The following is an 18,869-nucleotide window of genomic DNA, read 5'->3' on the forward strand; positions in this document are numbered from 1 at the left end:
CAATCTGGAATGGACCCCGCTTATTTCTAACAACTCTTCAGAGTCTCTCTTCCTCCAACAACCCCTACCTAAAATGGGCGCTTTCCAATTCAGTACCATAAGCATACGACAGTCATTGGTGGCTTTTATCTAACCAACGAGTTTTTGACCAGCCTCTTCTTCTGTGCCTTACTAGATTACTTTATTTGCTGATTTGTTTTCTCTCAGTCTTAAATTGATTTATAATTATGCTGCAGTCTTCGTATGAACCGTAGAACTTGATGGTGTATTGTCTTTTCCATATTTCGGATGTTACAAAAAAAAAATTATCGTATTTTTTTCCATTTCAGGTAAACATGGAGTGGGTACTAGTAAACCCCCAAATCCATAGCGCTTTCGGGTCGCTAGGATATCTCGAGGGAGATAACTATCACACTGACAAAGATTGTCAAAGTAAGTTAACATCACTACTTACACAATGTTATTCATATGTATTAACAAACATGCAACATGACCATCATTTTAACAAATATTGCGTTCTAATATTATATCATTTTTATTATAGGTATTTTGGAAGACATCTTGAAGAAGCTTTTAGGCGAAGATAGAAACTTGAGAACATTTCGACGGGCGGTCGGTTTTGGGCAAAATATTAAGAAAGACTTTGTGCCCATCCTTCTCTATGTTAAAAATAATCCACAAATTGTTGATTTGACCATCAAGATCCTGGTGAATCTAACTATACCAGTAGAATGTCTGCTGTGCGTAGAGGAAATGTCCAAGAACAACGTTGGTCGACACACCATCTATGAATTGAGCAACATACTAATATCCAGTAAGGAGGCATTTACAGAAAGCCGAGCGACGAAAGCAGTTTTGGATTACATCAGTCTCATTTTGGAAAATGAGGAAAAGCTCACCCTCAATCATATTGAAAACATTAACAACTGTCTTCTCCTTCTGCGAAATATTTTGCATATACCTGAAATTCGTAAAGGCCAAGGAACATCTTCCCATGCTTCTTCACAGAATCAAATCCTTTGGAACATCTTCACTCAAAGTATCGACAAAATAATTTTGCAACTATCTACAAGCAGCCATGGGGTAAATACAATATTATTGATATTATCGTCATAGCATTATAAAAATTTACATTCAACTGTTGAATAAGTAATTTAATATATTTCTTATTATTTTCAGCCCAATTGGAGTGTTGCCATGGTACAACTTATCGCACTCATTTTTAAAGATCAACACGTTGGTACATTACAAAAATTACTAAATATTTGGTTTGAAGCATCTGTGTCCGAAAGTTCTGAGGATAATGAAAGCAACACATCGCCTGATCAAGGTATACATATCAATAAATATTAAATAATTATTTTATTGTACTTAAATCTTTTCTACATATTCGTTATACGTTGATAACATGAGTACGTACATAATTCATCATCCAGAAACTAAACTGTAGTGTGTGAAAAATCATAGTTTTCCGCAGACCACCGGTTGAGAAACTATGATATTAAGTGTTGAATATTGATAATAGATATATCTTTAACTAAAAACTGCATCTTTTCGTATTACTACAAACTACAGTATGGTTTCGGTTTATTTGCAAGACTTATAATATTGACGTACTACTTTTTAATTCCTTCTCAGGGAGCGATGACTATTCCACAATTTTAACATCTGAGCCAACATCCGACTCTTCTGACTGCGGAGGAAGTGGAAACAGCATGGAGACACAACTGGGCGATGGTGGACATGGTCAAATGCCGTACCAATCTACAGATAATCATAAAAGTCAATCTAGCCGGGCGAGCACGTTTCCAATGAACGGGAGCAAAAATCAATCACAATTAACAAGATCATCGGATTATGAAAAACAAGAATTTACAGAAACAGAAACAATGGTAGGTCCTATCGCTTAATTTCTTTGTATTAAAAAAATATTCTATAATATTTGAATTTATAAATTGAAATTGATCCTGTCAATAAATGGGTCTAAATCATCTTCAAGAAACTTCTTCGTTATTCTACGTAATCTACTACATGTTTGTTCCAATGCCTTTATTTTTCTTCATAGTCTATCAGCTATATACTTAAGCTTAAGTCTTCGCAGCTAGTATTTATTTATTTTTATTTCACCTAGATGAAAATTAAAATGTGATTTGTTCGTAAATTATGGTTTTTATTATTTTATTGTGTATCTTTTACAATAATTAACTATTTTGTCAATTAAAACCTATTTTTGTTTGATATTTTGTTGTCTGATTTAGAGCGCAGAGATGAACGTCAATTCTTCATTCATACAGAGCAGACCTGGCAAAAGAGGTCCTCCCACTCCTCTCTCCCAACTGGTAAGTGATCATTAAACTATGTATATGTGTACCATAAACCACAGTCTTGTGTCATATCGACCTTACTTAGATACTCTATGATTTTTATCATCTAAAAACACCTCACTCTACGGATCTCATTTTTTTTTAAATTACCTATATTTTTTGATTAATTCATTTAGTGCTAACAACGCAACTGGCGCATTTGCAGTAGTTGGCCATTAGATATAATTAACATGATATTTAAATTTGGTAATTAAAAAAGTAATTAACTGGTCAGCAGTGAATGTATTAACTTTAGTTATTCATTTATCTTTGCATAATGGTAGATTTTTTCTTTGGCTTTAATTTTACAAACGATATATTTCAAACATTACATTAATTCAATGACATTAATATGGACGAATCATCTGGAAAAGAAAATGACACTCACTTTATTGTCGGGTCTGCCGAGTGGCATAATCTGTTCTAACGCCATTACAATAAAGGTGATATTGCTATAAATTCCTGTTGGGTCTGCCGAATGGTTCGGTTCGAACGGGTTCGCTCAAATGAACATTGACATTAGAAACACTGCTCTAACGCCATTACAATAAAGGTCATATTGCTATAAATTCCCGATGCGTGATATCGCATAATGGAAATTGCGTGACGTCTACCTATACATGCGAATGCGCGAATTTGCTTGCTAGCTACTGTATTAAGTGCGTCGTCCATTAAAAATGTCATTGCATTAATTAGACTGGTACCTCATGCCCACCATAATTAAATAAGTGTTGGGTTGTATTTTTTTATTATAAATAAAACAAAAGTGTTAATTAATTATGTGAATTGCCATAATTTAAATTGAACAATTCATATCCGGAACATTCATCGGGGATGAAAAGAAATTTAATTATCGGAAAAATCTCTTTTTGTTGAAGTTAAAAAATATGTTGCAGCATAAACAACTTTATGTAACCATAATAATAATGATTATTATTTTGAAAACAAGGCACATTTACACTTTAAATCAAATAAGTATATACTTTTCGTAACCTTAATAAAGTTAAGAACGTTACATAACCATTTTCTTGTGACATTTTTATATTCCTTCTAATGAAACTGTATATAATAATATAAAGCCGACTAACGGCGTTACGTGAACGATATGTGTACTTGCCATTTTTTTGCACAAGTATACATTACGACCATATATCATCCACGCGGCACAAGAATACTTGCGCATCTATTCTATACACAAGACTGCTATCGGCAATAGTTTTTATAATTGTGAAGTGAAGTATTATAATTTTTACAATAAGTTAGTTGTAATTTATTGTTACAATAAGTGCAATATTTTAACAGCATCTCTCTTGGCTGTGCTAACTTTTAGAGCGAGATATACAGTTTTGACTAAACAGATGGCTAACTTATTGTAACAATTATAATAGGTAATTACCTCAATTCAAACATATGATAAACTACCCTCGATAGCGACCGATAGTAGTCTTGTGTATAGGATAGATGCGCCGAACAGTGTTCGGAAAACGCAATTTTAACTTAGATCAAAATATATTAACAATAAAATAAAATTCGAAATCATTAAAAAGGGCGGCTAAATTTTGAATATAAATTATGAATATGCAATACTATAGATAGTATGAAATTGATGATACTTAAGAGTCTACAATCACACAGGATAAGAAAGATCGAAAATAAAGGTCATGCTATTTTTTTCAGATGTGCAGTGGCCCTAGCAGTGCAAAGAAGGAGTGCATGTCCGTGCATTCGGAATATTCTGACTGTGGATACGTAACACAAAATCAAGAATCGATATCACCTTCCAGTAATGAAGAAGAGACGCCGAGACGAAAACCATTTCACCAAAAGCATTGGCTAAGCATGAAAGTCAGACCAGTGGTCTCTGTACAAGACAAAAAAGACAAACGAAGAAAGAAGTTGGTGAAACGGGGAAAAACTAATATGTAAGTATCATATCTATCACGCTCTAGCATCCAAGCACAGTGTCCTGCGCATCCTGTTATGTGAAATCTTCAACGCGTAGATTGCGTCGGATGTAATCGCGAGAACGCGCTTCACGTGGCTTGGACATGTGTTCCGCACCTTTGTGTCATAATAGCAAGGATCTCGTGTCATGGCTAACCCTCCCCACTCTCCACTCTGGTGTTACAATGAATACCGCTCGATATATTATAATGTGTTATATAATAACCAGTACAATATAATTTATATTTGTCTAGTTCCCACTTACATTTAGGTAGATACACTTTCAAATCAACACATATTTTGGCGCCAATTTTATTCTATTAGCTTGTATTTTTTTAATTAGCTCTACAATCCGATCTGAATCTTAGTCGCATCAGTAAAAGGTTTCTTATTTATTTTTTTTAATTTCTAGAATTTGATGTTAAGAACTTGCTTTAACTATCGGGTACATAAACTATGGGTTCAAACAGACATTGAAAGATCAACATGTCAATTTTCCTGACACAGGATTCAAACTCGAGATCCACAACATTATATGCCGACACCAAACTACTTGGCGACTTCAGTAGTCACAATTATTAATATTATAAGACAATATTATAACAATAGATTGGTAACATATTATTGTGGTTACGAAGCGGTTAAACAACACTGGGTGTGTTGTTTATGAATATGTAATAATTAATATCAATCTAATTATTAAATGTTTTTTTCTTTTAGAATTAATATGAAAGGACTGACACACCACATCCCAACTGATGAAGATATATCTAACGTCCTCAAAGAGTTCACCGTTGACTTTTTACTAAAAGGCTATGGATCATTAGTAAAGTCCTTATACACCCAACTCTTATTCGATGTCCATTTGCAAATTGACACATCTCACTTTTTCTGGCTATTGACTTACTTCCTAAAGTTTGCGGCGCAACTGGAACTCGATCTGGAACATGTGAATCAAGTTCTCTCGTTTGAAATTATTTCATACCTCACATATGAAGGAGTGAATCTTTGTGAACAGATTCAACTGTCATCAAAATCACGAAATGGCGATCTGAAATCCTGCCTCAGAAGAATTCATTTAGTAAGTTCTTAAAATACATAACTCTTATTTGTTATTATATGTATCTTTTTTTATTCTGCATATCTTGTCATGAGCCAGTGATTAACAGGCCACGCCCGATCTTTATTAGGGTATCACGAACCGCCAAGTTTTGATGCGAGACATATTTTTGTTTATGTCTCAGAAGTGGCAAGCACTAAAGTGTACTATGTCGACTGAGTTTACTAGAGTACGAGTGCCGATGAAAATGAGAGACATAAATAAATTAAAAAGCTTACAACAAAATAATCTAAGTGAAGAGATCTTTATGTTTGCTGTATGACGCCCCATTTTTAAGTAATACAATTGGCCTTTATGGCGACCAGGTTGGATGCCCTGATGAGTCGAACAGCTGGTTGGACCAACTCGAATTAATTAAACGAACTCTTCTCTCGGGCCATTCCACGAGGGTGTGGTTTTCATCCTTTCCACGACGTGTAGGTCGAGCAATAAGGCCGAGCTCATGGAGATTGCAGCGAAGTCACCATGGTCTAACAAGAACGACGTGTATAGTGGTTGGGAATCAGTGCAGTTATCTCTATTCGCCACTTAATAGGAAAATACAAACCTCTGTCAACTTGGAATAATAAAATATCACAACGAATCACATCCTCTGTTCAGTCTCCCCATATGTCGGCTGAAAACTAAGGGCTACTCAATTCTGTCCGTCGAAATTGTTCTTTAAACTTCATGCAAACCATTATTAGAAAACGAAACACCTCCACCAAGCTTGCACCTGTCATCGTTCTGCCATTAATGGTTCTTTAAAATTAGTTTTTTTTTTAAATTAGTATGTACATATTTTTTCATTTCCTGTATTATGATATTATATTATGGTATTTTGCCCACGGTGGCCGCGCGGCATAAGCGTTGGATTATCATGCCGTGGGTCCCAGGTTCGAATCCTGGGTCTGGCAAGTACACATATTGTTTTTCAAGTGGTTGACATCCATTTCTCGTAAAAAAAATCTGTTAATACAAACCTCTACTCTGTGGAGGCCCATATGATCCTATTAGGATCGGACATGGTCGGAAATTTGAATATAACATTTTCTTTTTTCAGGTTGTAACAGCGATAAGGGAGTTTATTCAAACCATCGATACCTACAAGAAAGTTTCACATTTAAGTAACGAGGACAGAGAGACCCTTTTGAAGCTACAAGTGCGCATAGCATCCTCGGTGGACTTGAGATGTCTCCTAGTTTTACTATTGAGACATTATCAACCTGGCTTATACAATAAACAGTACTTGCAGGTAAGCTACATTTAATTGATTTAACTGTCATACAAACTGTTAAGTTATGTTTAATTTTTCGATCGATATGTGCATTTGTATCCAGAGCGTATACCCAAGGGGTTATACGATAGGCTATAACAAATCCTTAAAAAATACTGCCGAGATACTTCTACACTATACGAGTCATTATAATGACGTACCTACTGCAAATCATATGCCATAAATATTTATTTCGCTTCAGTGTTTTAAGTATTCCTAATCTTATTGAAGTACTACTGTCTCATTATATTATAATGATGTAACAGTTATGGATAGATCCGTCCTAAGCTAGGCAGTCTGCACCAGGCCTGGTATTAGGGCGATTGATAACAATTATTGGGCCTCACTTTTGTATATGCACTGTAAACCTACGAAAACTCATTAAATTGTTGATAATATTCAACCCAATTAATACCAGTTTTGTTATTCAAAATAAACGAATCATATTAATTATGAAAGCAATAAAAAGTTAATTATCATATGTAAGCGAAGCACATTCAATAATTAACTTTTACCTATTGCGAATTTGTTATTATATAATATAGAATGTACTTATATATGAACTGATCATAATTATTCATTATTTCAGGATTTGATAGTGACCAATCATGTCCTCCTCATTTTTTTGGAAAATGCAACAAAGGTCCCTGGAACCACTTGTAGCATCAACATGGTGGAACATATTCGACAGTGAGCTATTTATTTTTTTATTTATATGGAATCACGCATCAAATTCATATTATATTAAGTACCTATTCATTAATTTCCTTATTGATTCGCTAAACTTATCTGTATTTATAAAACTACTCACCAAAGTACTTGTGCAAGGAATACTAACTACAATATTATAATTCAAAAATTCGCCTGTAACCGCCACAATTATTTTGAAATTAGCAATGATTTTATTGGAAACTTTAATATAGCAATGGCAATAGCTTATACATTGACCTGTCATGTTCTGTCAAATTATTTGGAATTTATTGAGAAATTGAGTCTACTTGTCAAAGCTAGATGTTATGCAAGAAATAAAAATATAAATAATATTAAATTCTACAGGTTTTAAAAAAACCCACTTAGGGTTTTCAAAGTATTGATGTTACACAGTCATAATATTGTTGGTAGGAATAAGAAAATATATTATGCCTCTTTCTATACGTATAGTATTTAAGCAAAGGCAAACGGCCTATCTGAATAGTCTTGATAATGGTGTTACAACAGAAATAGCTATCGACAAAAACTTTTTTTTAAAACCTGTAGAATTTAAAAAAATGTATATTTTCATTTCTTGTAAAATGGAAGTCTACCAAGTAAATGCTAACTCAATTAATACTAGATGTTATGGTTTGAAACCAATAATCGTTTATAATATTTATATAATAAATTCACGCTAAATAGAACATTTTATATTTGTAAAATTTCAAAAGCGTAGGTATAACTTACTATCAAGTACTTTCTTGGGTAAATAATAATTAATATACCTACTCATATCATTTTTAGAGAAGTATTTCCTATCATTTTTTGTACTTATCCATGTTTTTTTAAGATTTTTAAACAATCAATGATAATAGTACATTAACAAAGCGATTTCGTTTCATTATATTAATCACAAATATTTAGTCATCAATGTAGAACTTATTGAATAGATATTATGTATTTTATTTAAATAATTAATTCAATGAGCTTAACTTTGTGATATTTTTTAATCATTTCATTAATTTTATTAAGATATAATTAGTAAATTTACCAAATATATATTATAGATTTATTAATTTTTTAACTAATTTTTATTACGAAAAAAATGCTCTTTTTTCTATGTTTTTGAAGTTTTGTACGATATTTTTCGATATTAAGTACTAAAGCAAATAGTATTAAATATATTTTTCGTTTTACGTCGTTTATAAAAATAAAACAATGGGTGCCTCAACGATATTTTTAGTAATTTATTTTAAAAATACTTAAATATTTTTTATTCAGCTTTAGAAAATTTAATAACGCAAAATATTTCACAAAACTACACTTACACAGGAATGACATTTATATTAGAAAATTAACACATTTAAATTATTTCTTTAACGTCAATGTGATGGATTTATCTAAGATTTTGGTCAATCATGTTGTAATTCACGCATCAGCATTATTTTTATTGTCAATGTGTTTCTTTTATGATATTTTTGAAGTATTAGGCTGAAGAATGGGTTTTAATGTAACGACAATGTCACATACCGCGAAGGCTGTGACCGCGCGTATCGACGCAGCTTCTTATCGGATGCAGAAACAATTCTTCGGCTGATTATCGGGTTTGCTTTCTTTATAAGAAAGATTTGCGGAGGAGGTATGGTCAATATTTTTATGACAATATTTCACCTAAAACCGTCATCGTAAGCCAGTTTTTACATTTCACATTTACACACAAATTTATTATTCTAATAATTGCTTTGTTTAATACCAAACATTGTTTAAAAATATTAATTACTACTACTATGTTTACTACTACCTACTACTACTACTACTAGTACCTAATATGTTTTCATACTTTTAACTTAAGCACGGTTCAGACATGGCGGATTCCACGCGGATTGGACCACACGGTTTTAACAGCGCAGAGTAAATTTGTACTAGCTTTCGGACTCCGCGCGGGATCCATTTTTTTTTTTGAGGTTGACTAGCGGATATAGAAACTAGTACAAATTGACCCCGCGCGGTTTGCATCCGCGCGTAATCCGCCGTGTCTGAACCGAGTCGCACTGTGAAGCAAAGATCATTTAATTTTCTGCTATGAGCCTACTTTATTTTTATCAATTATTATCAGTTGAATGCAAATTGTTGTAATATCAATATATTTTATCAACGATATAGCCTTCCAAATTATTAAAACTTATTATTTATGTCAGTGTATATGTTAATTAAAGAATATATTTTCGTTTCCATTAAATTTTTAAATAATTTATCTACCTAAACTGTTAAGCATATGTTTGAACGCTTGCGTCTTATTATATAAATTATAGGCTTGAATTTCGTTCTATCAATAAACATGTGTGCATGGGTACATTGAATTGGTTGATGAATGGTTAAAAAAACAGTTAAAATACCTACATACTTTAGAGGTTTATATACTGCATTTTTGGGGTGGAAAGAGTGTTTTTTTCCTTATTGTTTATTAGAGAATTAAATTAGGTAGGTGCCTACTCGATTTTATCTAAAAAAAAATGTTATGCTTGTATTTTATATTATATATTTCAATACATCGATGACAAACTACAAATTATATTATTTTTATAACTTATATATAAAACTGACTTCTTATATTGTTATTTTTATAGTTTCAATTCAATATTAAAACAAAATCATTTAAGCTCTTTGCTTGTTCTACATGTTAGACAATCTTGTGCCGTTATCAATTGGAATCCTGGTCATTTTGTCATGGTTTGTTTTGTTTTCATTAACAGGTTTGCAACGATTGAGGTGATCCACCAATATAGCTTGCTTTTAGAAGATTTCAGAAGCAACGGAGAGTTTGTGAATGATTGTATATTCACAATCATGCATCACATTGGCAGTGATCTGGACAGTATATCCACTCTCTTTCAACCGAAGATATTAAAAATATTTTCACTGATTTGGGAAACTGATTTTGAGATATGTGATGTGAGTATTTCATTTACATCGGTCCACTATACTTAAAATTAAACTTGATCAAACGACAAATAAGAATTCATTTTACAACACTACCAAAAAATCAAGATTAACAAGTATATCAAACAAAGGTTTAATCAATTACGCAAGCATCATCAAAGAATCATAGTAACCTTCAGTAATACATAAATAGAAAGAGACTAAACTTATTCATATTTCAATATCACTCGCCATTTTTTAAACGCAAGAAGTGTAATCCTTTGACTTCTGGTTAGTTTCCAATGGACGACAGAAATCTATGAGTTGTGTTTTCATGTCATGCGGAATACAGTAGGAAATGATAATTAATTCATATACGGTTGAGATCTCTCCAATTATATTCGTTGTATTTCGAAGATTTTTACATTAAACATAAACATAATTCCAAAAATGTGTCTATTTGAACTTTCTTTGTCTCCAACAACAAAAATGCGCTACTCTATTAAATTATATCTAGTTATAGACTCACAAAAAAAGGTTTAGTTTGTTGATCAGAACGTTAGTTGATTTTTTGTCAAACTTCGATTGTCTTGAACCCGCGCAAATTGAAAAACTCAATGCTAAATACATTGTGTCACACGCCTTGGCAGTAGGTGCTTATTGAAAAAAAATATGAAATTGTATTTATTTACAGGACTGGTCGGACCTCATTGATTATGTCATCAATACATTTGCTAAGACTCCTCGGCCTCTCATACCAGGAGCTACTCCTATGGAAGCAACAAATACTTCCACTGAAACAATGAATGAGGAATCCAAAAAGATAGAAAAAATTGAAAGGTGTGTGAAAAAAGTTTTTATCATATTAAATAAAATCAGATGGTATATTATTTTATTCGATTCTGCATGATGGATATAATAAAATGGAACTTTAGATGTTTTAATGTAATGAATGTTATAACTGTACTAAAGATACACATCGTTGATCTTCCACTTCAAAAGCATGATCAAGATTCAAGACCATAGACAAATATGTCTTAATAAAACTTTTGAAACCATTAAATAATTTATGATTTGTATTTATTGCAGTTGGTCGCAGGACGAAATCGATAGCCTGAATTGGAATTATATGCAGAGCATTAAGTGCGATGACGTAATTGAAAACATTTGCTCCATCTACAGTGACGACGGTTCCACCAAAACACACGAGTCAGTATTGGAACAATTATACAAAGAAAACATTATCACCCTTGAAGAATTTAACAACTTCAAGCAGAAGGCGTCAGATAAAAGTGATAACACTAGCGCAAGTGATACTTCGAAAAACAGTGAGCTGATAACTGCCAAAGATGAAGTTGAAACTCTTATAGATACTTTAGAAAAGCAAACCATGAAGAAAGCTTTGGTTTGGCTACAAAGAGTACTTCTTGAAGTATGTTATGCTAAAATAGCTCTCGCTAAAACGAAGAGCGGCGACAGACATGAACAACTTGACCATATTATAGAACCTATATCATTCCACAATATTTGTAAGTATTTACTAGTTTCAATAGGTATTGTTACACAATCAGGGCTCAGCCACATTGTGCGGGATTGCATTTAGAAACAAAATAATCTGTGCGTTTCCGCTGTTTCATGCAATACAATAATATTGTATTGTGTTGGAACATACCTATTACGAAATAAACTTTCTTATTTTTTTAAATAATGTTGATGATAAATTTTGTTTCGCACCACACATTGTGGTGAACACCTTAAACGTATAGTTATTTCACCAATCATTGTATGTTTACCTTCCACTTCTACCCTTAACTTTTCGGGGTTACAACATATTCATTGCAGAGATTATTATTAACTTTTAACCTTCCCTAGCAATATGTATATGTAATAAAGCCGACTATATTCAAGCAGTGGCACTGAATTGAGAATTACGATGGTAGTGCTAGTTAGTGATAATCTTTGAATGCAATCCGGCACCCTGTTCGTAATAAATGAAGATTTTCGATTGAATATTTCGTAAAATATTTTAATTAGTACCTATTCAACAATCATTATTAAATTTTCTAAACAGTTAACCATTATTTCTCATCGAAGTTTCCAGTTTGTGTCTTGGTTTGACTGTAGTGGGCAATGACATTGTTAATGGACGACGCACTCAGTATAGTAGCTAGCAAGTAAATTTGCACGTGCATAGGTAGACGTCACGCAATATCCATTATGCGATATCACGCATCGGAAATTTATAGTAATATCACCTTTATTGTAACGGCGTTAGAACAGTGTTTCTAATATCAATGTTCTTTTGAGCGAATTTGTTCGAACCGAACCATTCGGCAGACCCGACAAAAAGTTTCGGGAATTTATAGCAATATCACCTTTATTGTAATGGCGTTAGAACAGATTATACCATTCGGCAGACCCGACAAATAAAGTGAGTGTCATTTTTATTTCCAGATGCTTCGTCCGTATTAATGTCGATAGTGGGCCTAAATGTGATAAATATAATATTATGTGTCTTTTTTCCAGCTGTCAATCAGTCCATCCCATTGATCCCGTGGAATAATGAACAGGCTACTGCGATACATAACCAAACATTTTTGCTTCTGTTGCACCGCCTCGGCTTTCATTTGCCTGTGGATTCTGGGAAACTGTTTGTCCGTATTCCCAATTTCTGGACCGCCGACATCTTGTATCATATCGCCAACCGATTAGGGGCAATTAACAAATGTAAGACAAAATTTCTACTTTGTACTGTAATCAGTATAGAAAATATGGCAACTCTGTTAACATAAAATATATTTTTGTAGAATTATTGTAGAACGATGAGAAATTTTCAATAAACCCTTTTGTTGTTTATAGCTTCACTGAAGTTTTCAGTCAGTGAGATAATCGGAAAATCTGAGTTTGGTGATATGGAAGCTATGGACACGACCCAAGAAGTGTTGCTAAGTGACACGGCTTGCAGCAGTAAAACTACGACTACTACAACGACACGCAGTGCATTCAGATTTCATCGCAACAAACACACAAATTCGTTGGTGCAATTTACACCATTGTAAGTCATTTTAAGTGTTCACGTATACAGTGTTAAATATTTGAATGTTAAGTTTTAATGGCGAACTATTATATTAAATAAATTAAACATATTAAGTACTTACTGAAGATAGCCCGTGACTTAACGGATTAAACTAATTCAATTAAATCGTCCACTTTACCTAGTTCGCTACTCGTGACGAACTTTTGCAAGTAAGTTAAGGCTTCGATATACGCGCACGCTTCTAAATAACCCATTCATTAACTCAACACCCCATCACTGCTATTTGATCACTACCCAGCGCGCTATTATCGAGAAGTTTTATATTGTATCTTCGGAACAGGGATCGAGAATCGAAATGAAAGTCAAGTAAAAATCTGCCAAACTTGTTTAAACCATGTTTGGAGCACAAGGAGAAAATAAAACTGCATTAATTTTGTACCAATAATGTAGGCTGTGGAAGTTTCATCAATATTGGCATAGTAATTTTTGAGTTAAAACGGAAGGGAAAGATCGGACAGACAGTTATATTTTATTAAATAGGTAGTATATAATAATATAGAATATAGATAACCAGAAAAGGTTTTTTGATTACATTACATTTTAGGTATTTAGATTTAAGAAAAATGTAACTCTAAATTTGAATAACCTCTGTTCAAAAAGAGTCAATTCTTCTGGATTATCTAAGCATGTACGTATATTAAAAAAATATAGTACCTTGCTGTTGATATTGTATTAAAATAAAATACGATACTTTTTTGACTCTTGAGAAAGTACTCAACATAAATAAAAAAAACATGAATTTTATTATAATCAGCTTAATAATTTTTTTCTAGACCTACATCCAATATGGGCTTAAAAGGATCTAGTAAAGCATTATCGGTTGAAAAGAAGGGCGAAAACGGGTTGGAGATGATAATGAAGAGCAAACCGCTAATGTCAGCCGCATGTCATCAGAGTCAAAGGTATTTTTTTCAATTCATTCTAACCTCGTCATGTAGTTATAAATTGACCTATTTGACTGAATGTATGTAATGTTGCCAAATTTATTTAAATTGTTATTGATGTTTTGTTAGCGAAAGACAATTTTAGAATTATACTTACTTGGAACGTTAGAATATTGGGTCATAAGTAGGCTTAGGATTCTTAGGTATTTAAATATTTTTTTTGATAGTCATATTTTGATTTTATTCTCAACAAAATATCAAAAATATCTATCTGTTTCAGACAATTTTGAAACATTTAAGGCACCTATTTTTAAATATTTTTGGATAATTACATATTTTTACATATTTTAGGTTTAAGCACATATTTTCACATAAACACAAAATTAATTAACACAATAATACTAGTAAACACAATTGAAATGTTACAATCATCTACAAAGTCAGTAAGTAGTAGAGCAAATTAATATTTTAAACAGTACTGCTGCTAAAATAAAAAATGTTCCTGGACAAATTGGAATAAAAATAAGTACAAAATTAAATAGTGTTTTTAATAAAAATACTGGACTTCAAACGCTGTCCTGGAAATTTCATCAGATGCCTCAGATGTTTCAATTTTTTCAACTTCAGAAATACATACGTAATAATAACATATGTAGAACTAAGTGGAAAGAAGTTTTTCCTTGTATAAAAAAATGGTAGGATCAAATCGTCAAATATTCACATTCGAAAATTTGAAGCATTATTTTATTATTTATTGTAATAAAGCGTTTTCTATTTGTGAATAAATAATAAATTAAACTGTTGAAATATATATGATTTGTTGTAATACTTACTTAAATTTTTAGCACCTATTTTTATTTTTAAGCACATACTTATGAAATTTTAATAACATATTTTCCAATTATATTTACATATTTTAGGTGCCTATTATTCAGTTTTAGCACCTAAAAATCCTTAAGCCTAGTCATAAGTAACATAACTACGAATAATTTAATAAGCCCAGCATATTCCAAAACATATGAATTTTACGATTAAAATTAGCTGGTCAAGTCTCATAAATGTTTTTTTAATACATGACAAATATAGGGGTGACAGTCTGCAATAAAAATAATATTTTCTTTTACAGATTTTCAAGAATCCAGACAGCAAACTTGTCTTGCGCAGAACAAGAAGATGGGTCAAAACTAAAAGACAAATGCCGTCCGCTGCCTCCAATCTATATTAAATCCACCGACCAGCCACTCCAATGTTCTTCGCAAATTAAACAAAATAGGTGAGTGAGAAGAATTTTATTGATAAAACAATGTGTGTAGAACCCGGATTGCGGTATTCGAATCCTCACACATCGATCGCAAACACACCCTAATAACCACCTTCTAGAACTTTGTTGAATGTTTATTGTTTCAGCTATCATTTCGATTAAAGTAGGTATACTATTTCTAACGAACTTTTTTGAAGTTATACTTCTTTAGGCGCGTTTGGAAAATCAGATCAGAAGGTATTTTTGGCGTGGAAAATGTAAGACATAATTTATTTTTTCACACAAAAATAAACGCACTCGATTGGATTCGAACCACCGATTGGTCAGTTATCAGCCGAACGCACTACCATTACGCCACAGTATGATACTCCAATCGTAACGATTATACATTATAATAATATAGTTTAGAATTGTTCCGTTGCCTAGGCAGCGAATTTATTATTGTCGGCCATTTGCAATTCCTTGCGTAAGCAAACTATTAAACGTCATATTGGTAGTTGTTACTTTAAAAATAAAAACAACGATAAATAATTATATAATTTAGTAATATAAGCTAAAGTGTATAGAAATAAACCAATGGCGTTCCAACAAGCGGTCCTTTTTCTTGTGTGTATAATTTAACAAGATAATTAAGGCGTAGTCGAAGAATCTAGGTTATCTCAAGTTTTGTTTTTGTTTTGTTACGCCAAAGAAGTATAACTTCTAACGCGCGCACAAAAGCTTGTGAATTTCTCCTTGATTTTTTTTTTAAATTAAATCATTAGCAAGTTCAAGTGCGTTATATCTAAAATTTGGATAGATCCTGACGCTGGTTAGTAATTAAGGTAATTGATACCTTGATTTAAAACACAAAATACGATTACCAAAAATTAACGCAATTTGTTAAACGCTTCAAGATGTAAAAACTAATAAATTATTTTCGTCGTAATTAGATAGGATGCACGTGGCTCAATTGGTGAAGCACATTGACGCGAATCCAGTGGATATGGGTTTGAATCCCGAAAAGTAGATACATTAACAACTAAATGATTATGAATACGAATATGTCGTGTAACTTTTAACTAATTTAGGCCATTACCTAGTAACTACGATATGTTCTCTATTATTTCATATTTCATAATTAATTACAAGTTCGGTTTTTCCAATCATATTTTCGGCAAGTTTGATTATTATATTATTATTCGTGTGCTACTGTCAAAAGTTGGTAAGTCTCGAAATTATGTTATGGTGTAATTTAGTTTGACATGCCCTCTAAAATCGGGCATAATGCTAATTTCTTTGTGCTTTATGTGCATGTGCTTCATGGGTATGTCGGGTGGTGTTGAATTTTTTTCATGCATACATATTTGTATATATACATATAATCCATTGTTATCTCCAAATACCTAAATTATCGACTGACCAACACTTAGCAGCAACCCCACTTATAACTTCAGTAGTTATGTATCTACCCATACCGCTGAATTGCTCGGGAGCTGAAGACATAATTTACGTAGAAGATTCATATAAAATAATTCCATCTCACTCTCTACTTGTTTAGTTAAGTAATTCTTATTTTTTTTCTACAGTTTGTTGGAATCACCAACGGAGTCGATGCAGATGAACATCAGTGATGACGACAAACCAGAAAACTCATAAATAAATTCTTAGAAAGATAATCGCCGTTGTTACTACACATCCAATATTTCGCTCACTAATACGTATCTACTTTTTTAAATCATTAAAAAGTTTCATTATCTTTGCCAATGACAAGTACAAGTATTTTAATGAATCTATTGTTTATTTAAAATACAAAATATTATAATAACTCATCTTTTGATTACAATTTCTTAAGCTCGTATCTCACCTCACTATAAAAAAAATAATAAATGAGAAAAATTTATTTTAAGTTTTCTATTAAAAAATCTAATGTTTCATTCCTAATCTTTATGAATCAAGAAAAATATAATATTCCTATTTTTATATACCTAATCGTTTTCACTAAATAATATATTATTATAAATAATTATATTGTATGTAAACCCAACAATTATTACGCTGATTACAAATTTCGTTTTAAAATTCTCTTGACTTTTCCACTAGAATGCGACAAGTTTAACTCGAGGCTCGGCAGCGGCAGTCGTGAGTTATTATCGAAGTATCGTTAGAGTATTGCCAGAATTAAAAGATATTATTCACATTTCCTCAATAAAAATATAAATATCAATTAAAATAACATACGGCATTTTTACACATGAGTTGCGATATTTTTAGTTTTATTGCAACATTGAATTGTCGCCGCGATCCTTTCGTCAATACTGTCTGTGTCCGGGCCGAATAATCTCGTTTTTTCGTATCAATTGTTTTGCATAATTAACACATCTAGATGACTAACAGCATACATAAATAATAAACGTCGGGAAGCGCGACATGGGGTTTTAGTACACCAAGCTACGACACATCGAGATAAACTTTTCGCATTCTATCAATTTTGTCTAATAATTAGTAATTATAATCAGTAAAATTGTCTTAAATATTACAAAAATATCCAACATTATAATATTTACTAAAATGCTTGTAATATTAAGAGTAGAATAAGTAACTAAAATTACTTCATATTTCATTAATTCGAGAATTACTTTGGTCAATTTTTACATTCTTTTTATATAATGTATAAAATAACTGTCTAAATATACCTCTGTTTGATCGTATTTATGATCTTTGCTGTCAAACGTAAATAAATAATAATTCTTTTGATACTTAGATTTAAACTACATACCTTTTTACACAATAATAACTATTATCTAATTAAAAATTATGGAAATTTCCAATTCGTGAGTCTATAATATTATAATAATCTAATCAAACACATCCAATCAATAAACAATAGTTTTAACTATTTCAATATGATGTCGTGCACTGTGATCTACAAGTATTTTAGATCGTTTTTAATACATTAACATATTTTATCCTTTACCCATTGACAGAAGAATGTTACCCTGAGAATGACACTAAAAATATTTACCTAATAATATATCCTCCCACATTATTATCAGCTTATTTTTTAAACCTATAAGCTTTATGATGTAAAATACATAATATGCATTGTCTGTTATCACAACTATATGGCATTACATAGTAATCAGATTTGTATATACACGTATAATTAAAGAATACAATTTAAGACCTCGTTAATTCAAATATCCTCAATACGAAACCGATTGATACTCTGATTTTCAACAATAATTGAAATGTCTGATCAAACCAACTATTATTATTCATGATATAGTCTCCATTTAAGATAAGATATATGAACGATTTTATTTAATTTATATCTACTATTTAAAATATTTC

The 18,869-nt window shown here is 31.8% G+C and overlaps 1 protein-coding gene across 1 annotated transcript; it reads left to right on the top strand.

The window, feature by feature from the left end:
* The first annotated feature begins 335 nt into the window (after positions 1-335).
* tim (timeless) lies at positions 336-17,174 on the top strand. The gene is made up of 11 exons (XM_085955719.1): positions 336-432; positions 545-1,083; positions 1,180-1,330; positions 1,639-1,796; positions 4,041-4,285; positions 5,028-5,388; positions 6,470-6,661; positions 7,272-7,372; positions 10,060-10,327; positions 10,989-11,134; positions 17,105-17,174. The coding sequence occupies exons 1-11, from the start codon at positions 336-338 to the stop codon at positions 17,172-17,174; spliced, it is 2,328 nt and encodes a 775-aa protein (XP_085811845.1).
* The last annotated feature ends 1,695 nt before the right edge of the window (positions 17,175-18,869 follow it).

This window comes from Rhyacophila brunnea, unplaced genomic scaffold (genome assembly GCF_057557595.1).
Source record: "Rhyacophila brunnea isolate RB1 unplaced genomic scaffold, BYU_Rbru_1.0 scaffold_5, whole genome shotgun sequence".
Lineage (NCBI taxonomy): Eukaryota > Metazoa > Arthropoda > Insecta > Trichoptera > Rhyacophilidae > Rhyacophila > Rhyacophila brunnea.

Excerpts from the sequence above, each read along its gene's own strand:
- tim (XM_085955719.1), top strand. The coding sequence starts at position 336 with ATGGAGTGGGTACTAGTAAACCCCCAAATCCATAGCGCTTTCGGGTCG. Across the intron at positions 5,389-6,469 it reads GCCTCAGAAGAATTCATTTA|GTTGTAACAGCGATAAGGGA; the intron begins GTAAGTTCTTAA and ends TTCTTTTTTCAG. Across the intron at positions 6,662-7,271 it reads ACAATAAACAGTACTTGCAG|GATTTGATAGTGACCAATCA; the intron begins GTAAGCTACATT and ends TCATTATTTCAG.